This window comes from Uloborus diversus, unplaced genomic scaffold (genome assembly GCF_026930045.1).
Source record: "Uloborus diversus isolate 005 unplaced genomic scaffold, Udiv.v.3.1 scaffold_257, whole genome shotgun sequence".
Lineage (NCBI taxonomy): Eukaryota > Metazoa > Arthropoda > Arachnida > Araneae > Uloboridae > Uloborus > Uloborus diversus.
This window is the reverse complement of record NW_026558414.1, coordinates 32,848-55,265: the sequence shown is the minus strand read 5'-3', so window position 1 is coordinate 55,265 and position 22,418 is coordinate 32,848. Positions and strand designations below refer to the sequence as shown.

The 22,418-nt window shown below is 32.9% G+C and overlaps 1 protein-coding gene across 1 annotated transcript in view; it reads left to right on the top strand.

The window, feature by feature from the left end:
- LOC129233218 (CCAAT/enhancer-binding protein zeta-like) overlaps positions 1-21,447 on the top strand; it is a 93,317-nt gene extending 71,870 nt beyond the window's left edge. The window contains exons 9-15 of the mRNA XM_054867275.1: positions 1,138-1,284; positions 3,346-3,903; positions 7,854-8,112; positions 8,847-8,898; positions 14,345-14,381; positions 21,155-21,236; positions 21,326-21,447. Of these exons, the coding sequence (XP_054723250.1) occupies positions 1,138-1,284; positions 3,346-3,903; positions 7,854-8,112; positions 8,847-8,898; positions 14,345-14,381; positions 21,155-21,236; positions 21,326-21,447 (1,257 nt within the window). The remainder of the gene's footprint in view (positions 1-1,137; positions 1,285-3,345; positions 3,904-7,853; positions 8,113-8,846; positions 8,899-14,344; positions 14,382-21,154; positions 21,237-21,325) is intronic.
- Positions 21,448-22,418: the final 971 nt, after the last annotated feature.

The window sequence follows — 22,418 nt, the reverse complement described above, 5'->3', positions numbered from 1 at the left end:
GCTGAACTAAAAATGTTTTTATGTTCAAATAAGAACACCAACTTGTTTCCTTCTAGCAATCTCTTAGCTGTTGATTTATTTTTTTTAACAAATTGACTTCTCTTCTCATTGCTTCAGTTGCTAACACATATTTTAGTTCTTAAGTCTTCTTATTTATTCCCCATATTTCATTTTCCCTGGTTGCTTCCTTTTTTCTCCCCCCCCCCCTCTCTCCCCTCATACTTTCATTTTAAATATTCTTATCAGAAGGGCCATTCTACCATCACGTGCGGGTCAAAAATATGCTTAAATTTCGCTAACATTTCGTCATATCTCTTAATATTTTAATGAAACGGAGGCAAGCATTTTTTTTAATCTTTACATTTGATACAAAGATACTCCTGACACAATTATATTTTTATTAAAAATTTTGTTGTTTAAAATAAAATTTATTTACTTGCGTCATGTGCAGGACATCCAAAGTTAACCTCTGGTAACTTGATTATGAATAAGCTAATATTTTTGCTCTATTAATACAGCAATGAGGAAAAATTGTAGATTTTGAAAGCTATGGTTCCAACGTAAAGGAAACATATCTCATTAGTTTAGAAATAATTATTTAAACCATTGAAAAAAAATATGTATAAGCCCATTCCATTGAATATGGTCATTTTGTCCCGCATGTGACAGTTCCTATATTTCATAAAAAAGAAATAATTTTTGAAGAAAGTTTTTGTTTAAAAAGTCACACATGCATTTGTGATTTCTTAAGCGACAAAATTTTGTTCAACATCCTTTTAAATTATTATTTTTTATGAAATATATGAAGTGTCACCTGCAGGACAAACTTACTGTTTTCCATGGGATGGCCCAGAATCACTTTTCCTTAGCGTCTGTGTTTCTGACTCTTTAAATAAATGAACTGCTTAAAAAAAAAAAAAAAAATGTTGCATCAATATTTTTAAATTATAAATTTATTTTTATTCTGCTAAATAAGTTGTCTATTCCGTTAAGCTCTCTGTACTGAAGCTCTTTACTTGTAGATTTTTTAGATGTAGGAACAATGAAGTATAAATTTGCTCACGAGTTTTTAATGAATTTGATAAAATGCTCTGAAATAATGTTGAGAAAAACTCTTGGGTTATCTTTTTTATTCAGATTGCTTTGTATCAAACACCAAATCTTCAATGTGCATTCTTGGTTCTGATCTCTGAGCTGTGCAAACTGCATCCTGATTTATTAGATACTAAAGCTTCGATACTGGATGACAGTGATAGTGAGGAGCATTATGAAGATGTACCTGATGTAAGTATTCTCTTGCTGCATGTGGTGAATTTCAGCAGTAATCAAATAATAGTTTGAACAAAAAAATTGATGTATTTCTGTCTGTGATCATATCAAAAGATATTTTTTTCAAAAACTGATGCATAGACTTATATACTATACACATCATAGTAAGTTGCTAAAAATACCAAAACCAGGAATTTTTTGCCAGTAACTTTTTTTTAAACGAAATTTAAAAAGCAGTAACGGAGGGACATTTTTGCGACATGAAAAAAACATAATGCATCTATTGAATTGTCTCTAAGCCTAGAACTCATTTTGACACTCAACTTTCCTACAGTTGGAACAACTCTTCCTGAATTCACGCAGGTCAGTGGTACTGTTAACAATGAATGATACACCTCCTCTAATTTAATTGCCTAAAAGTACAGTAGGCTCTCTGTTTAACGGCGCTCTATTTAACAACTTTCTCTGTTTAAAAATGACTTTTCACGGTCACGGATGATCCACTATAGTGTTAAAAGCATTCTATTTAAGGACGCTTTCTACTTAAGGACGATTTTTTGTGGTCCCTTGAAAGTTGTTAAACAGAGAGCCAACTGTATTTTATCTTCAAAAAAATTCAGTCTGTTGCATGTCATTTTTGGGTAAACCCTTTTGTGTGTGTGTGTTTCTTTCGTATTGTGTGTATTTCTATTATTTTTTTAATTTAAAGCTAGTTGAAATTTCTTTCCTGAGAGACGATACTTTTCCAATATTAACATCATTTTCTCTTGAGCAGGAGAGGTTTGTGTTTATGTTTTATTAGTACTTTGGTTTGTAATTTACAATAAACTTGACTAAATTTGATCTTGTTGGTTTCTTTTATTTGTTTTAGCTTTCTATTAAAAGTTCTTTGCAATCATAATTATGTAAATATCTGAAAATATCTTTGAATTTGTGGGACATATTTATGCTATCTCTCTATGCAAATTTTCAGGGCAATATATAATTTCTAAGTATTATCTTGCCAAGTATGAAGCCTGATAGCGAGACGGCACAACAAACCAATACTGGTGCCAACAAATTGCCATTTGTAATGCTAACAAGAAATAGTTTTTGTCAAAATTTAGTACAGTTGAGAAATATTTAAGAAAAAAATCATAAAGCATTCCTGCAATTGATGGTTCGAATAAATTGTTCGTTGGATAAAGGGGCAGGGGGCATTCAAAATTACACACAAAATTAACTTTCTCAAAAGGGAAAATGAGCAATCAGGGAAATGGAAAAAATAAATACATGGTGCACAAAATACTTTTGTTTAATGATATTCTATTAGTTCATGTTTTGAAGCGAAATCTTTACATCAATAGATTGATTTCGGTTCTGTATCATGGGAAAATAAATGCACATTTAAAATATAAGTAGATATTTAACAAGTTAAACTGAAAATTCTTGAATTAAAACTATTTATTATTTTCGGTTAATACCGAAAATACCGGTATTATAAAGTTACAAAATTGCTCAAAATACCGGTACTCAGTATACCAGTATTGTAATCCCTAATTTCAATATATATTTATCATCAATGAATATTTAAAAGCTACAAACTACATCCTTATAACAAAAACTAACTTAACTCTCAGTTATGAATTTACCAGTTGAATTTACCAGCATAAAATAGAAAAATGAATTTAATTGGTAGTTAGAAAAAAAGATTAGAAAGAGCCCCCCCCCCTCATTTTTTTTTTTCAAAACATCCTCAATCTTAATCATGTTTATCTTTAAATAATCAGACCATCTGCTATTTTAAAAAGAAAAATAATATTGTGCGCCAGTGGTTATTCAAACGGAAGCTGAAAAAATTTATAAGTCCTGAGTGTGAAATGCTTTTTGTCTCTTCTCTAAAATTTAAATAGCTGGTTATGATACTGAACGCTGCAAGTCTACTTTTTCATATGTGTCTCGAATATGTAAGGATAGCTTTAGTTTCTATGATGATAATTTAAGAATGCTTATATTACGCAACAATTTTGGCCAAAATGGTAATCTTGTAATTAATTTGAATTTGAATGTTTTTTTTTTTTTTATTAATTCTTTTAGGAAGATGAAAAACCAGTGATACAAAATGAGCCAGCAGATATTAAACCTAAGACTGAATCATCATGGGTTCATAAGCAAAAGAAAAGAGGTCAACTGACATATGATCTCAATGGTCGAGATGCCCTTCATGCAGGTGCCGAACATGCAAGTCCATGGGAATTAGTATTTCTGAAAAACAGCTTTCATCCATCAGTTTCTTTGTTTGCTCATCAGATATGCAATTCAACTGAAATTAAATACAGTGGAGATCCCCTTTTAGACTTCACTATCACTCGCTTTTTGGACCGATTTGTTTACCGAAATCCAAAAAAGCCTTCAGAAAATTTGAAACTCAGTGCTCAAACAAAAGTATTTGGGAGTAGGAAATTGAAATCTAGTAATATGAAAAAAATACCTATTAATGCATCTGAATATTTGCAACAAAAAGCTGAAAAAATCCCACCAGAAGAAGCATTTATTTATGAATATTTGCATAATAAAGCATCTCGTGCAACTAAGAAAAATGATTCTGATATTGAAAGTATTTGCAGTGAAGATTTCGAAAAGTTATTAGATGACGTAAGTATGCAAATTTCTTCATTATGACGCATTAAATATTTTTTTTAGAAAATAATTACATTTGAAAATATTTTTTTGTATGCAGACATATGGGCTAAACTATTTCCATTTTTGAAATGATTTTTTTAATAATTTATATTTTGCAATGAATAATTTAGTTAAGAAAATCAAATATTTGATTCACCTATTGGTGTTAGTTTATTACTTTAAATTCTAACCATATCTGAAATTTAAGTAACAAATGATTGTAGTAAAGTTCATTATGAATCTTAAGTATCTAAAGCAGCTTTAAGTTTTGTTATTACATTAGTTATCCTTGTTATGAAAAGTTTTTACCAGCAAATTAAAATTCGCAAGTTCAAAATTTTTACAATTTCAAAATTATGGTGGAACCCACAAATGTTTTGTATTTTGCTTCTGGTGTTTTGATGTGAAAATGTTAGTTGCATTTATTACTGTATTTTCGGGAATAAGCGCCGTACCCAGTGTAAGCGCCGCATCATAATATATTCTCAAAGAAAAATGTTTTTAATGTATGTGCTGCACACGGTGTAAGTGCCGCACCTTCCATAAGTGTGCACGCGGCATTAAACAACTTAAAAGCCCAATGAGTAGTAAAAAAAGCTGGATTAAATGTAAATAAAAAATATTTTTTTATTTCTCGCTAGTATTTTTAATTAACAATAATGAAATATTTTTAAAAATCCCCATTTTGCATTTTTTGCCTTCGGCATCCTTCGATTGGCCATCACTTTCGATGGTTAATTTATCCAATTTCCAACGGCAAACGCATCTCTCGTCAATGCCAAACTCTCTGGCAGCAAAACGATTTCCAATTGCTTCTGCCTTTATTACCTTAAACTTAAAGGCTGCAGTATAACTTTTCAATTGCTTAGGAGCCATTTTCAAAAGCAACTCTGAAAAAATTCCGTAAAAAAGGATAAGCCAAGAACGCACGAACGACAGCAAAAGATGCAACACGACGATGTGAGTGAATAATAAGATTAGAGCTAGGAGACAAGTTTCTCATTAGGTTGCTTGACCAAGCAACCCATTTTTGTGAGGGAGGTGGTAAATTCTCTTTACAAACTGGACATCCATCCCTCTCTCTTACTAGTACTTTTGCTCCCTCCTCTCCCTGACCCCTTCGCTAAGACGCGATAAAGCTTGCTTTTGTCCATGTGTATCAGCGTTTCTCTGCTCAGTTAAACATGTGCAATCGCTAACTCACCCATCTTTGCTTTAATTCTCGCCCAAGGTTGAAAGATTTCCTGACCCCTTCGCTCCGCCACGATAAGGCTTGCTCGCCCACGTGGATCAGCGTTTCTCTCCTCAGTGAAACATGTGCAATCGCTGACTCACCTTCCCTCCCCCTCTTTGCTTTACTTGTCGCTCAAGATCGAAGGATTTTCTGTCCCTTCGCTCCGACGCGATAAGGCTTGCTCGCACACGTGGATCACCATTTCTCTCCTCAGTGAAACACCTGCAATCGCTGACTCTCCTTCCCTCCCCCTCTTTGCTTTACTTGTAACCCAAGGGCGAAAGATTTCGCAAAATGATAGCAAACGATGTGGTGCCATCTGTTAGCAGCATTTTCAATTTTTTTTTAAAACTTGAAAAAAAAAAAAACACTGTATCTGCCGCACCCGTTATCTGCACCGCACCCGGCAATTTTTTAACCTTTTTTCTTGTATGCGCCGCGGCGCTTATTCCCAAAAATACGGTACACTATATCATTTATGCTTGTGTTAAGGGGGGGGAAGCACATAAAAACGTTTTGAGAATGAATTTTAAATGATAGTTCTATTTATTACCAAAACAAAGCTTCAGGAAATTCACTATGGGTAGTCGTGGTTACAAATGTTAGGTCATGAATAACTTTGCAACTATGCAAAGAAAATTAATTGACTTATATGTGAAAACAATATTTTAGCAAAGTTATCTTACATGCAATATACCAGACAACCCGGTTCAGGGTGGACACTTACTGCTAAAAGTTTTCTTATTCAAAAGAAATACAGTACTCGCCATTAATGAAATCACTCGATTATAAAATCAGCCTCTTTTTAAAATCAAATCTGAAAGAACAAAATCATTGCAATTTCAAAACATGTTAAAACCATCATTTAATAAAATCACTATCACCGTTTGTAAACTCAAACTTTTAGACATTACACGTGAAATATTGATTAAGAAGCACCAAAAAATTAAGGAATCAGTTTTAGAAAATGAGGATATCTCTGTGCCAAATGTACCCTCTTCAGTAGAAAATCGCTTGATGTTATCCGATGCACTTTAGAGCAAAGAGGAAAATCAGGGGTCTTTGTAATCTGAAATTTCAGAACATTCCGAAAATTTTGCGTTTTTGTTTTCGAAAATTTTAGGCAGACAACACATTCTTAACCTGAAAAATTGGTAAAAAAAAATTCATTTTTCAGTGCATATTTAAAGAGTTTTTACGGAGGAGGGGGGGAAGGGTCGAGCTTCCTCATAGTTTCTAAAAATTTCACACTGTCTTCAGAAAATTTTACTTCAGTCGACCTGCATCCTTGAGAGAAATATAATGTTGAAAAGTTACAAAACATTTTGATAACATTCAAACAATAATGAATCTTTACTCTCCAATTCTAGTAAAATATTGGGGTATTTTTGTTTAAGATCCTTGTGCAAATAAAAAAAAAACTATATGTACCTCATGTTTGTATTAAATGTAAACTATTTTGAAACACTTCAAACAAAAATAAATGGACTAATTTAATTTGTTTTTAGAGTATGACTTGTACACATAAGTAAACATGGTAATCAATGTTACCACCTTTGAATTGATGATTTACCGATTCCGATATTTTAAACTTCCCCCAAAATTAAAACTAGAATGTACCATTATAGCTAATGCATTTACCTTTAAAGCCCTAAATAGTCTTTCCGCCCAAAATTCTTACAAGTCCATGCAGATTGAATGAATAATATCATTTTTACAGTGATGCTGATGCACTCTTTTTGAAGTTTCTGCATTTGTTAAATTTTGGAATATTTGGGCACTTTTAGTGGAAATAAAGTAGACAACTGCTAAAAACTTGGATGAAACTGTGGGGAAAAAATTCAACTCTCTTGCAATGCAAAATTTTGGAATGTGAAAATGCATGAAATACTGAAATAGTATCGTAACTTTTCTCTCTCCCAACAATTTGCCATCTGCACCCCTCATAAAGCTAGAAGGAGTATCCTCTCCACTAAAAAAATAATTTTACCCCAAAGGTCAAAAACACTCAAATATTCAACTTCAAATAGTTTATGCCATAGTGAAATGCACATCAAATATATTGAGGCACAACAATTTATGTCTAGACCCAGAGTTCCCAAACTGGGTGCCGTAAGAGGAGACAGGCAAGGGGTACTGCAAGGTGTCCATGGTATTAATATATATCTATGTAACAGAGATAGAGTAGTGTGCCGTGAGAAAATTATAATTCTTTAAAGGAAGCCTCAAATCAGAAAAGTCTGGGAACCCCTAATTTTTTAGACCATTTTTATTTCTCTCTAATGAAATACTTGCCATTGTAATGGCAGAATTTTATTTCTAATCAAACTCTGCGTGACTATTTTCAGTAAGTTATTTTGCTTGGTTAGTTGATCAAGCAAAAATTTTAGTTAATTGTATCTTCTGTCCACAATTATTTTCTTCATGTGTTCCTTACACTGAATTTTTACTAAGCTTAAGAAACAGCATAGTTCAGCTCTATTTGAGTTTTTTCTTTTCATCTTTGATCCATATTATGTCCTATTCTGCTAGCAGAAAGTCAAAATGTTATGTTATCAAAGCAAAAAATAATTTCTAAGGTACGGTACCTAATGCTTGTTGAGTTAATATGAACATACTTTAGAAGTATTCATTAACAGTGTTTGTAGAATAGTCTTTCATTACTTTTTTTTATTTTTTTTTTCTGTAGATGCATCCTGAAGATGACAACAAATCACTCAATTTTGCAAAAGAATTGGGCTTGCACAAAGAGAAAAAAGGCACAAAAAGAAAAATTGACAGTGGATCCGAGAATGAATCTGATATAAACTCTTTAGAGAATGAAGATCTGGAGATTGATAGTGACTTGGACGATGAAGTTGATTTCAATGATGAAGAAATGAAAGAAGCATTTGGAGATATTGATGAAGATTTAGCTGAGGCAGATTTCAATCATGGATCTTTTGGTGGTATGTTGTTACTTTATATTCACTTGACAGTATTAGTGCTGACTCTAGAATAAAAAGGGCTGCCAGGGGAATTCTGAAAAGGGAAATCTCTTTTCTTCAAAAAGGGCACAGGAGTCTTGCTTATAACATATATATTAAGTTGGTTTAGAATATCCAATGCTAAACCAAAACCTTTTTCTGCAAATTAGCTGTATGTGTCTTGATATTAAAATGTCTTGTAACCTGAGAGCCAAACTAGCCTTAAATCCAAAAATGACAATTTTCCAGTAATTACTGCATTGCCTGTAAACTCCTGTTCTGAATTAAGCCATAACAAATTAATTCTAAAAAAAATTCCTTTGAAATTATTAACCAGTGTTATGAGAGAGGGAGTCCCAATCTTTGTATGCACCAGACTAACATATTTATGTTCTTCTGCAAACATGTGATAATATGACTTACGATGGTCTGGCTTTTAGGTATGGTATTATTCTTTACTAAAAATTTATGTATTAATTTTATGATTTTAGAAAGTTCTATACAACAATCTATAGCAGAAAAATCTACAAACAAAAAGCTTTAAAAAAAAATCATTATGTTTCAGATTTATTTTAATGGCAGTATATCTTGTTGAAAAACCTTAAGCTTAGAGTAGTCATTAATGTATTTATTTAACCATTCTTCAAACATTAAACAATTACTGTTTTTTATCGAATTTTATGTGGATTCTTTTATACAAGCATACCTTTTTCTAGGAATGGACGACAGTATTAGAAAACCATCTAAAAAGAATAAAAAAGTTAAACAGTAAGTAATTTTTTTTCCCTTGGTAACTTAATTTGCTCAACACCCATTTGCATGGGTGTGATATTTTTACTTAATATATTTCAACTTTATTCCCAGAATTTTAAAGTTTGGCTTTTAATCTTGACTTATTTGCATGTAAGGAGTTGTTATGTATCATAATCTCGAGTATCCACTTTCTAAGAATTTGTTTTGTGTTTAAAAAATAATGATCTGTACATGTTGTGAGTGTGGCCATGCAGTCACACATGCAAATCATTTTTAAATGCAAAAATATTTTTTAAAAGCTGATAATTAATATTTTAATGCATAATGGTACTCTATATTCAAACATATAAAAATTTCAAGGCAAAGTTTAAATTCAAGTGCATATATATTCGTAAAATGAAGGCACCCATTTGAAGGGATTGAGCAAGATCTCTAAAAGAAATGAAGATGCTTTGTGGACTTTTGCAGTTTCGCAAAAAATACATATGGTGCCTTTCTAAAAAATGCCTAACTGCAATCTTGTGAAAAGTTAGGAAGGCAAAATAACGCATTTTTGGAGAATTGTCCATATATATGTAGATCAGTTAGAAAGTTATTTGCACTTTGTAAAAAGTTCTTCTTAGAACACTCTTCTCAAAGTGTTCTTACATCCACCTTTACATCTTACATTAAGCCTGTATTGGATTATGGCTTAGAGTTCCTTATTGCTGCCTCTGACAGCACACTTTCAAAACTCGACCTCGTTCAAAATAAAGCACTAAGACTCATCACTGGTGCTGGGGTGTCCACCCTTATTCCTGCTATGCAGCTACAGACAAAATTTTTTAATTTAACTGACAGATGAATCAAGGATTCCCTTTCTCTTGCTGAAAGATTATTGAGAAAAGAGCATTTCTGGCCTGATTACATTCTTCCGCATACTAGACTAAAATCTCAACATTCTTTTCTTTTTGAGTGCCAAAGACTTGCAGAGGCCTTTGAGGTCTCCAACTCTAGACTTGGCATCTATAGACCATCTTCTTATACTGACCTTCTGAGATATGCTGCAGCTAGGTTTGATCTGGTACAGCCTGTCAAGAAATCAGATTCTCATCAGACTGAGATGTACTCCATTGCTTTGGCCACAATACACGAGAGGTACCATGATCAGGATTAGTTTAGGGTTTATACTGACGGATCGGCCACTCCTTCAGCTGGTAGAGCAGGTGCGGGTGCCTACTCCAAACATTTTAGTCTTCAGGAGCCTCTCGACTCTTGGGCGGATAACTTCGATGGAGAAATGAGGGCAATTTTTATGGCCATCAGATCTATTGGAGAACCAGCTGAACAAAATATGGTTCTTTTTGTTGATTCTCAGGCTGCGATTCAGACCATTACTGATTACAATCTATATCCTTCAGAACTTGAGCTTGAGTCTAAAAAATCCATTGATTCTCTTTTGCGTTCCGGAAGAGAGGTTGTCTTCCAGTGGATCCCAGGCCATTGTGGCATCTATGGAAATGAACGAGTGGACATCTTGGCTAAAGAGGCTGCGTCCCTGCATCCACCTTCTTGCCCGGTTCCACCTAGAAACGCTAAGCGACTTCTCGCAAGCAAAATCCAACATGCTACAGTCTCTGCCCTGAGGAACAAAGCTGACGGAAAGCCCTGGGCTTACCTTCTGGATGATGAACAGCGTACGCACCTTTCTTTCCTTCCCAGAGCCCTGGGAGTTACCTCTTTCCGAACCATTATTGGACATGACTATCTACAGGCCCATTTATATAAAATCAACCTGGCAGATTCACCTCTCTGTGTGCTCTGTGAGGGCACTTCTCTAGTGACAGTGGAGCATCTTTATAGATGCTCCTCTCTTCATGATATTCATAATTGTGATGACTTCCAGGCCCTAACACCCTTTGAAGCCACTTCATTGTTATACTGGACAGCAAGACGCCTTATGTTTGAAAGAACGATGGTGGGCGTAATTTGAAAAAAAAAAAAACTTTGTAAAAAGTTGGTCAATAGCTTTTTTTTTATGAAACTGGCAACACTTCACACTCATGTATCTTTATCATGTAACTTGTGACTTTCAGGAGGCAATTTTATTTTCTCTTATAATTAGTCATATCAAGTCATAATCATTAGTCACGTGTCAAGTGGTGTCCTAATTGAAAATGCTGACAATGATTCCTTTATTGTAAGCAGGAAGGTATAACTGCATTAAAATCGATGACCAGATAAATTGTTGAAAGGGCTTGTGCTCTTACATGAGAATGCAAGACTTCATGCAGCAAAATAAACATGCAAACTTCAGAAAAAATTCAGATGCAAAGTGTAGGATCACCCCCTTGATGAAAATTTTAAATGCAAACTATTTGACTAAATGGCCATGGGAAAAGTGAATTAATGCAGTTGAAATTGAAATAATATATGTAATCACACTATATCAGTCAAAAGTCAAAAAAGCTGAATGTGTAATTTTGAATAGCATAAACTCTAACTGTTTTTTTTTTATAAAATTTAGCTTTATTTAAAGATTACTTGTTTACAATTATGTAAAAGGCAAACATAAAATGAACTCAAGTGTTATTTTTTAATGCATTTTATGATAAATTTTATTGAAAACGTCTCAATCTATTTCTATATTTTTATATACAAGTATTTTATGTGCTTAAAAATGAGAGAAGTGAAGCTCTCAGCATTCACACAGTAACTCATCTTAAATAAAAAATAAAAAAAATTGGCAGTTAATTAAAGAATAAAATCTAAAGTTTTTTTTCTCTCAAATGTTAATAAGAGATTTTCATATATATATATATATATATATATATATATATGCACACAGTGAAACTTCTATGAGCGACCACCTCTATATAAACACCACCTCCATGAACGACCACTTTTCTGAGGCACTGATTTCCCTGTATATGACTAATGCTAAAATACCTCTGGGAAAGACCATTGAAACCTCTCACAATGACCGGCAAATCATAAACCTCAGCATTAAAAAATATGGGAATTTTCGTTAGAGAAAACTCAGAAAGTGAGAGACAACAAAAGAAAAAACAATAGAACGTGGAGTTCATACACAGACCAGTTTTCTCATGTTGACGAAGGTGGAAAGAAACCAGAATAAGGGATTAAAATCTATTCTCCTGTGGGTCTAAATGTGTTCCTTTCTTGCTCTCTAAACTTTGAACCTCAAAAATGTCACAAAAAGGAAAGCGTTGTTTTTCGGACCCTGGGAAGCTAAGGTGGCTCAAGGCAAGTAAAGCATGCACCTTTCATTGAGGGAGGTTGATAAGAAAAGAACTTGGTTAAAAGCTTGTTTCTTGGAATTTCTTGGTTGCTTACAGGAGAGGGGGTTAGAACGGAGCATTCCTAGTTCATCAGAATGGACAAAATCTATTTTTCGTGTCTTTGAGTAGCTCAAAAATTGGTTTCAGTGAATACATCGCAGTCAAAATTTTGAAACAGCAAGTTATCTCATGCTCGAGAAACATGTAGAAGTCATGAACTTCAGAAGAAAGGAAAATCGGAAAGGAAATTAACGGTTAAAAAAATGTTTCTGGCTTTCAGGCGCACAGAATCCGATGAGGTGAAGAAAAGCGATGAAAATGCGGAGTTGAAGGATACTGTATGACCAAAGCTGTCAGCACAATAAACTCTAACAGAAATAGATAATCTTATCTTGTACTAATAATGACATATTAGTAATTTATTTTTGCAGCTAGAAACTAAACTAGAAATAAAGTTCAAAAAATCAATAATCCAGCGTCATAAAGCACAAAAATTGCAGAAAATTGCAGACACGTGTTTCGGTGTTACAAGGAATACCTTTTTCAATGCAAAGAGGTGTGAGCTTCTGGATGAAAAGTCATCCGAGAAAAGCAACACGGTGGAACAGGAGATAGTATAAATGTCAAAAAATCGAAATTAAACAAAACAAAAAAGATAAAATGACACCTGGAGGCAAAATTTATTATATAATTCCATTTATTATATAATTTAAAAGAACATCAAAGCTATGTGAGAAAACAACAGCTGAATAAATCCAGTATTGCCCAACACTGTTGGGAATCGAATCACTCTTTTGATTTTAACTCTTATCAAATCATCCAAAACTGTCCCAATTCGTTAGATCTTGATTTTTGGGAATCTTTCCACATCCTGAGGAACCGTTCTAATTTAGTTAACGATCTTACTGCAATTCCCTATTTTTCTTCTGTGTGGACTTCTTTGTTAAAATTGGTTTAGTTTTTCTATTATTTTTATGTAAACGTCGTACATTTCTTACTTTTATTGTTTTCATTTTTTGCTTTCTTATTTTGTTTTTGTGATCAACTAATTCCAATATGTTTATCCTTCACTTTGTTTTTTCCTACATTTCTCCATTTTATACATTGCTTCCATACATAGTTTTTCCCGCTGGTAAATTTATTACTAATTTATTCAGAGTGGTTTCATTTTTGGACTTTTCGCATTGTTTATGGGTTTTCTTGGAAAATTTATTACTTAACGGTTTTTTCCTGATGAAATTATATAATAAATTTTGCCTCCAGGTGTCATTTTATCTTTTTTGTTTTGTTTAATTTCGATTTTTTAATATTTATACTATCTCCTGTTTCACCGTGTTGCTTTTCTCCGATGACTTTTCATCCAGAAGCTCACACCTCTTTGCATTGAAAAAGGTGTTCCTTGTAACACCAAAACACGTGTCTGCAATTTTCTGCAATTTTTTTGCTTTATGACGTTGGATTATTGATTTTTTGAATCTTCAGCACAAAGGTATTTATTCGTTATTTAGAAATAAAGTTGTTTTAGGAAAAACAAAGAATCTGAAGCAAACAAATCTCTTCACACATTTTAAAGCTATTAGTTTTTTTTAAATAGAAAAATCATGTAAAAAGTATATTTTACATTTAAAATTTAAATAAAAAAAAGTTTTTTTATTTAAATAAATTTTTTTCATAATGTTCTTGATTAATATACTGCAGGAAGAAGGTAAATAACAACTATGGTGCTATATTTGCATGTTGGAAAAAGGACCTCTAAGAGCGACGGTATTAAATGTGTTGATTTGGAAAGCTTTTGTACAAAGTTATATTGAAAAAACCGTCTCGTTCTTAATTTTTGCACACCAGTGTATATATAAACAGTAAAACCCCTCCTAACGGACATCCCTCTCATGCGGGCAATTTTTAATTCCCCGGTTCAAGGCAAATAACATCATTAAGCCCCTCTCCTGCGGATACCCCTTTAATTACGGCCCAAAAAAATTATCCCAATAGCGTCCGCATTAGAGGAATTTTACTGTATATATATATATATATATAATTGTACCTGCATTTTTAACTTTCAAATAAATTTTTCCCAAATTATATTTAAGCATTTTACATTTGCTTTCAATCAAATTAAAGTATTGATATTCTAATAAACAAAACAAACCCTAATTCCCTTTTTATTTTTCAAAATGTAGATTGCCAGATGAAAAACTCTTAGCATCTGCTGAAGAAGTAAGTTTTTTTTTTATTATTATGTTTTTATTATTATGAATTATTGCATTAGGTTTACAAACAAAAAAAAAACTTACAGACAAAATGTATTTTTCTTTTTCTTCAATGTTCTTATTCTGCTACCTATAATTTAGTTGTAACATGTGCGATATATCACTCCCCAAATATCGATATATTTTTGTCGTTAAATTTAACACTTTAAGAAGGGGGGGGGTGCAAAGCAAAAATGCAATGCAATGCCTGTTATTCAAGTAAGTATCTGCAACAAAGAAAAGCCATCGGCTATCTTGGTGAATAAATATTTCAGCAGTTTATTCTAATAATAATAGCTACAGCCAGGATGCTTGTGTGTGTGTGGGAGGGATCATGAGGCAGATTATACCATTCGAAACTTTTGGGGTCATTACTTTAAAAAATAAATAAGTCTTTTTATAAGTGGGTCGCAATTCTGGGGGGGAAAAGGGGCTTGGTTAAATTGCGGGCTGCCATTGCAGTTGGGAGGAATGGGTACCCCTAGTTACATCACATCTGCATATTAAGATCTGCTACAGAAAAATGCAATCGGACATATAGATTATTAAATATTTCATTGATTTATTCGAATAACAATAGCGGAAGCAGACGTGCCCTTTAGGGGATGAGGGGGAGTCATGATGCTGAGTATACCAGTAAAACTATTAGAGAAGTTTTTTTTTTTCAAGGACTTTAGTCTCTTCAATAGAAGGTCGCGTTTTGGGAGAACGCAGGGTAGGTGGTAAAAAAACGGTTTTTTTTTTGGGGGGGGGGAGATGTTTTTCTGGTTTAAACTAGGTTCTTTTGCTTTAAACAAGTTTTTTTTTTTTGGTTTAAATACTATTTGTAAGATATGCAACTTTATTTTAGAAAAATCATGAAGATTTTATCACTTAATTATTAAGGAATGTTTAATATTCATATTTGTACTTAATTTCTTTGTAATTAATTAAATAAGTAACAGTCAAATCTTGTAATTTCATTTCCTCATACCTAGAGATTTCTATAGGAAATATCCTTTGAAAACTTCCATATTTACAAAATCCACAACGAACATGTTAAATGTTGGCTTGCTTCCAAAAATTTATTTATTTATCTATATATATAAAGGTGACAGTGTTTCTTCGTTTGTTTGTACCCTATGGCCAGAAGATCTCATAGCACCTACAGCCCTGAAACTTGGCACAAAAATTCGAACGCACCCCAAGCCTGTGTACCTCGAAGCCGAAATTATAAATTTTGAATTAGTTTTTTCCTAATTAAGCTAAATTTTTGCTAATTAGGGGGTTAAAAAATCCCCCCACCCCCAAACATTATGTATCGTTGGAAAGGGTATACCTTCCTGAACAAGATGATGTTTGTTCCATTTTTCTCAATTAATTAGAATAGGAGATATAAGTGATTCTAATTGAGCCAATTTTCAAGGCTTCTCTTTCAAGAAATTGCTATAACTTTTAGGTCCACTTTCCAGACAATTTTCCACTATAACACTAGGTCCATTTTCCAGACAATTTTTCAATTACTTTCTTTTAAAACATTTTTGAGGAAGTTGCCTTGTTGCTTATGAATATTTTACTGTTATTACTTTATTTTAAATTCATTGTGCATATGTTAATTGATTTTCTTTTTAATTAGAAAGTCGCTTGGCGAATTTGGCAATGAATTATGGAGTTTTTTACATTTGCAAGCTACTGCAAATGTAATTTTGATGTAATTCGTTTTTCTTTAATTAAACGGATTTTCTTTAAATTTTTAGCACAGGCATCGCTGTGCGGGTATGGCTAGTTATTTATAAAAATAAAACGAGTTAATCAAAGATAGCATGTGTCAAAATAATTTCCGATTGTCAAAAGCAACAAAATATTTACAAAATGTAAAAGGATTGAAATTTAAAGTAGAAGAAGTATTTTTCTCGAGACTCGTGTCGAGCACATCATTCTTTCTTTTATTTAAAATGAATATCACAAAATTTGAAAAAAGTCGCCAATTTTTAAAAATAGTCGCTTTTAGGCCGTTTTTGACCAAAAAAAGTCACCATAGTCGCCTACGGTCAGAAATATTCGCAAAAGTCGCCTTTTTAATCGCCAGTGGCAACTCTATAATTTATCTATAAAACTGTGCTAGTTACTTTGCATCTATTAGATTTTACTCTTTACAATACAGTCAAACCTTGATATCTCGAACCTCTTTATCTCGAAACCCTTGATGTCTCAAAACAAAAATTTTCCCCAGCATTTTCTATAAAAACCCCTATGTGTTTTCCATACTTATCTCAAAAAAAAATTTTCGAAACCCTTGATATGTCGAAATTTTTGCGCAGAAGCAAGTTTCAATTGTCGTTTTGCTTTGGCAATTTTTGTTGTAAAACCAGTTCCGGAGACAATTTCTTAATGTTTTTCATCCCTTTTCTTCGAAATTTTGTGAATAGGGAATTGGGGCAAGATAATAGGGAAATGTTGGCATGAACGGATTGTAGGGTGCAGTGCTTTCCCAAGTGTTTAGAATCTTTGTGCATTTCTCTCGAACATGTTGTCCACTTTGAGGAAAGGGGTTCGATTTTTCGTCGGTCACTTTTCAAGCGAAAACGGAAAATGTGTTCCTCATTTTCATCATTCAGCTTTTTTACCTTCTACAAAATGGCTGCTGAGAACTTTTTGAATATGAGGTTACTGGTTAAAGATAAAATTATAATTTTCAATTTTTTAGGTGAAAAAACCAAGTTGAAATTGTTGTTCATTTCAAAATCTCATCCTGTGCACTTCCGACAATTGGAAAATTTCAAATCTAGTGAAATATTGAAGACTACTTTATTGATCGTAATTCGAAGTGGTCCCATAGTACATATATAGATGCATATAGCATACGTGTGTGTAAATGTGAGAGTTACTAGTGTATTTTTTTAAAAACCTTGATAACTCGAAAACTCGAAATTTTTCCTTGTCCCGAAAGATTTGAGATATCGAGGTTGTACTGTAATATAAAATTTTAGAAAACATTTGGGGGGGGGGGGAACAATGAAGTTTTTGAAAAAAACATATGGTTTTTAAAAAAAACCACTTGGTTTAAACCATGGTTTAAACCAGAGGTTCCCAACCGGTGGTTCGCGAACCCCCAGGGGTTCGCGAGGTGCAGGAAGGGGGTTCGCGAAAATTTCGGTGCAATGGCGGATTTTTCCTAGTTTGGTAAAAAATTATAAAATATTCAATTTGCACACATAGTTACTAAATTTTTTTTTAATTTGAAAACGCGCCAGACTCTTGTATTAAGCTCAAAAAAAAAAAAAAAAAAATCTTTCAGCGGTTTTATAATCTTGGTTAAAAAGAAATTTTCTCATTTTTTTTTTCGATAGACAACAAAAAGAGATATCCTTCCTTCTTTATTGCGAGGCGCCATGCAGAAACGTTGTATTAAGCTGTGGCGGGGATCACGATGACCTTAAAAAGGCGCCATCGTGTGGAGTCAATCAAACAATATACATAATATACATATGTCGAAAAAAATAAAGAATTCTCAAACAATGCATCATAGAGGTATTATTTCTAATCTGGTTGAAATATAACTCAGGAATTTCCGTCGAATTCAGTCATCGAATAGCATACATGACAGCAAAAGGCTCCAAACTTAAAATTTATTACTGGATTTTACCCATCTGTTCGTTTTCAAAAATATATAACATCAGCATGCTCATAGTTCTGGGGAAATAGTTGTTAACAGACGTATTTAGAGATACTTTAGAGATGCTTGAAAACAAGTGATTTTGTTTGCAATTGGTCTTGCTACGTGAACTTGCTACTCTGTTTGTGAAATTATAATCGTGTTGGTAATTTTTATGATTTAATAACTTTCTGCTGTTATGGATCGATGGTTGAAAACTGGTAGTTTGGCTGAGTGACAAATGGACAAGCAGTCAATCGATCAGCCCTCAACATCAGCAGTAACTTTCGAATCAACACAGGATATTGAAATAGATAGCTGTAATGAACTGCTGCCTCCTCCGACTAAGCAGAAAAGTGAACTAGGGGAGAAAAAAGGGAAAAAGCGAAAATATGACAGTGACTATTTACAAATGGGCTTTTATTTTACTGGAGAAGAGTCTGAACCTAGACCGCTTTGTCTTCTCTGCAACGAAGTTCTAGCGAACAACAGTTTGAAACCGTCACTTCTGAGGAGACACCTCGAAACAAAGCATCCGACACACAAGGACAAACCTATCGAATATTTTAAAAGAAAATTGGAATATAATAAAAAGTGTAGCGTCTCTACGTTCCTGTTAGAATCCAACGAAGATAGTAAAATGGCCCTTGAAGCTTCATATCGAGTCAGTTATAGAATTGCAAGATCTGGACAGGCACATACAATTGCAGAAAATTTAATTGGACCGTGTGCTAAAGATATTGCTAAGTGTATGCTGGGAGAAAAGTCAGCAAAAAAAATTGACCTGGTTCCGCTATCAAACAACACAGTATCACGCAGAATTACTGATTTGGCAAGTAATGTGGAGAAGGAACTTGTGAATAGAATAAAGGAGAAAAATTTTGCGATCCAGCTTGATGAGTCGACTGATGTAGCAAACGCTGCAATATTACTTGTCTATGTTAGGTATATTTTTAACGATACAATTAAAGAAGATGTACTATTTGCAAAACCTTTGAAAACCAACACAACTGGAGAAGCAATTTTCGAACTGGTCAACAGTTACTTTGAAGAAAATGGAATAGATTGGTCTTTGTGTGTGGGTGTGTGCACAGATGGTGCAAAATCAATGACAGGAAAATTTGTTGGCTTTGTGGTGCGAGTAAAGAAGATCAACGAGAAAATTGAATGGACTCATTGCTGCATTCATAGACAAGCATTAGCATGTAAGCGTATTCCCGCAGAATTATCCGCTACTTTAAATGATGCGGTAAAAATTGTAAATTTCATAAAATCACGTGCCACAAACTGCCGTCTATTTCACGCGCTTTGTGAGGAATTAGGAAGCCTTCATGTTACTTTACTTCTTCACACAGAAGTTAGATGGCTTTCCCGTGGCAAAATTTTGACACGCTTATTTGAATTGAAGTCAGAAGTCCAAGCATTTTTTGTTGATCATCCATTTCACTTGTCCACTTGCATATTCGATCCTCTTTGGATGCAAAGGCTTGCATATTTAGCTGACATCTTTTCAATATTAAATGAATTAAATCTATCATTGCAAGGTGCAGTTGTTAATATTTTCGTTGTATATGATAAAATTGAAGCTATGGTAAAAAAATTGAATTTCTGGATCCAATGCCTGGAAATGGGTGAGTTTTCTTGTTTCACTTCTCTTAGTAGTTTTTTATCAGAAAACTCAATGAAACTTGATGAAAGCGTTAAAAGAAATGTATGTGAACATCTGCAACATCTTGAACTAACTTTTGACGAGTATTTTCCTGATAGGCGTAACGTCCCTCTCTCAAACAACTGAATACGCAATCCTTTTGAAGGAAATCCATGCTTAGAGAACACCCTGACATTACCTGAAAAGGAAATGCTCATCGAGTTATCCTGTGATAATTCATTGAAAACTACCTTTAAAGAGCTCTCGTTAATTGACTTCTGGCTCAGTGTAAGAAATGACTATACCGTTTTGTCCAAAAAAGCAATTCGAATTTTATTACCATTTTGTACAACATATCTGTGCGAGAAAGGATTTTCCTCCTATACTTATCTCAAAGATAAATACCGAAGCAGATTGAATGCAGAGCCTGATTTAAGACTCAAACTGTCAGACATTGAACCAAACTTTCAGTTTCTTTGTTCCGTCAAACAGCCACAAATATCGCATTAAGGATTTTTTCCCCAATTTAAAGTATGCTTAAAAAAATAGTTGGTTTATAAAACTTCTTGTTTATAATTTTTCTTGTAGATGTAGTTTTAACTTTTTATTAATGTTTGCACTTAATGATATTTTACAATTATATTTTTGTTTATTGCAATCAAATGCTGCAAAAAATGGAAAGCAAACATGCTGTTTTTTTATTGTTTCTTACATGTTACTAATTTCAACATCAGGGGGTTCGCGAACTTTTTTGCCTGTTCCAAGGGGTTCGTAAAGAGAAAAAGGTTGGGAACCGCTGGTTTAAACCAAACAACTCTGGGGAGAAGTACCAAAACTGGCGAGTTACAATTTTTTTGTTTTGCAAAGCACGGAAATACTCGAAAATTTTGCTCGTGATCAGGTCAAAGGAAAAAGGCATGAAAATCCATAAAACTTCTGGGAAATCTGGAAGAATTGGCAGGCATGATTATGTCTTGTGCTCATTAAGCACAAAGAATTATGAATGAATATGTATTTTTAAGTCGTTATTTCAAATAGTTCTTAATTAAGTCCGGTTCTTTGATGTATCAGACAGATTGAAATCTGAATATCATTTCTGTGGTAATAAATATGTACCGATATATTTCGGTGCATGGCCCAGCCCTAATGCTGAGTGCATGTAATCCCATTAGTCAATATTTTCAGTTCATTACAGAGTGTTGAAAATACCCAAGTTTTCTATGGAAAAATTAAGTATTTTTATCAACCACTTTTTTGAACGTAATAATCTAGAAATTGATGTTTAATCACTAATGAAAGAAATGCATATACATTCAAACCTTGGTTTAGTGCCCATCCTTTAAAGCGCCAACTATTTGTTGGCAAAATTTCAAAATGAATTTTTGAATTTTAAATCAAAAATAGTAAACAAAATGTTAAAATTTTCTTTTTCTTATCTTAATGTTTGTTTATTTTTCAGTTTTCTGCATTGTTAGAAGACAATGCTGGTGGTAAAGTAGATACTGTCACTTCAAATGCTTTCATTAACAAGGATAAATCAGGTAAATATCCCTTATAATTATTACAGAATATTGTCATTTTATAGGAATTTCTAGATAGATTAATATACAATTTCTTTGTATAATCACAGGTGCAAAACAACTTGCTTGGGAAATGCAAAGAGACAGATATGTCAAAGGTCATAAATGGAACAATAAGAAAAAAAATTTTAGAAAGAAAAATTTCAGAAAAAATATTAAATCCAAAAGATAGAATTTTTATACATTGTAAATAAAATATTATTTTTTGTTTTTCTCTTTGTGTGAACTTTTATACTTAAAAAGTAACTTTTATACTTTAAAAGTAGTACAAAAAAACTTATTTCATTCCACTTTTGTATAAATATGCTAGATTGATTTTAAGTCAATGTTGTCATTAAATATCTTATAATGAAAAGAATGTTTTCAAAATTCACCCCCCCCCCCCCACACACATTCTTTATTAGCTCACTCATACCCATAATTAAGATAAAACACACATTGTGCTCAGATATGTACACAGTCCAGTAATAACTAATTACTGTCAATCGGTTACTGTGTTATCGGTAATTGTCCCATCAAACATTAGGTCCCTTTAGCGATTCCTTTCTCTTTCTTAACTAAAGTTTTTTTTTTTTTTTTTTTTCAAGCTAAAGAGACTTAATTGTACCTATGCCAGACAAAAATTTAGGATGTTAAAATTATTTCGAATATGGATAGAACTTTAGTATTTAGTCTTTCCAACATATTGGTCTATACATTGCAACACGAATCCACAGAATATAATTCATTCTTATGGGGCAGTGGTTGCCAAGTTTTTTCTTTCCCAGTCCCTTAATTATACATTTTAGGAATTTGAAAAGTTGAAAGTACTTGTACCTTCCACTTCAAACGAACTGTTATGGTAATTTGCATTGTATTTTCAAAAATAACTTCAACAAAGAAACCTCAAAACATGTTTGGTCAAAACTTCCTCATAAAAGTAAATTGTTTACTTCTGAAAAAAAAAAATCAAGCTTTTTTTTTTATATGTATATACACAGTGATACCATATAGTTGCAAACTGTATGCTACACCATATTGTAAGAAGTTTTTACGAACAAGTTATTGTAATTTTATCTCTAGGTATTTTATTTTTGCACATTCTCAGTCATGCATGTCATTGTTTTTCTTTCAGAAAAGAACACAAACAAACATTTTATTTAT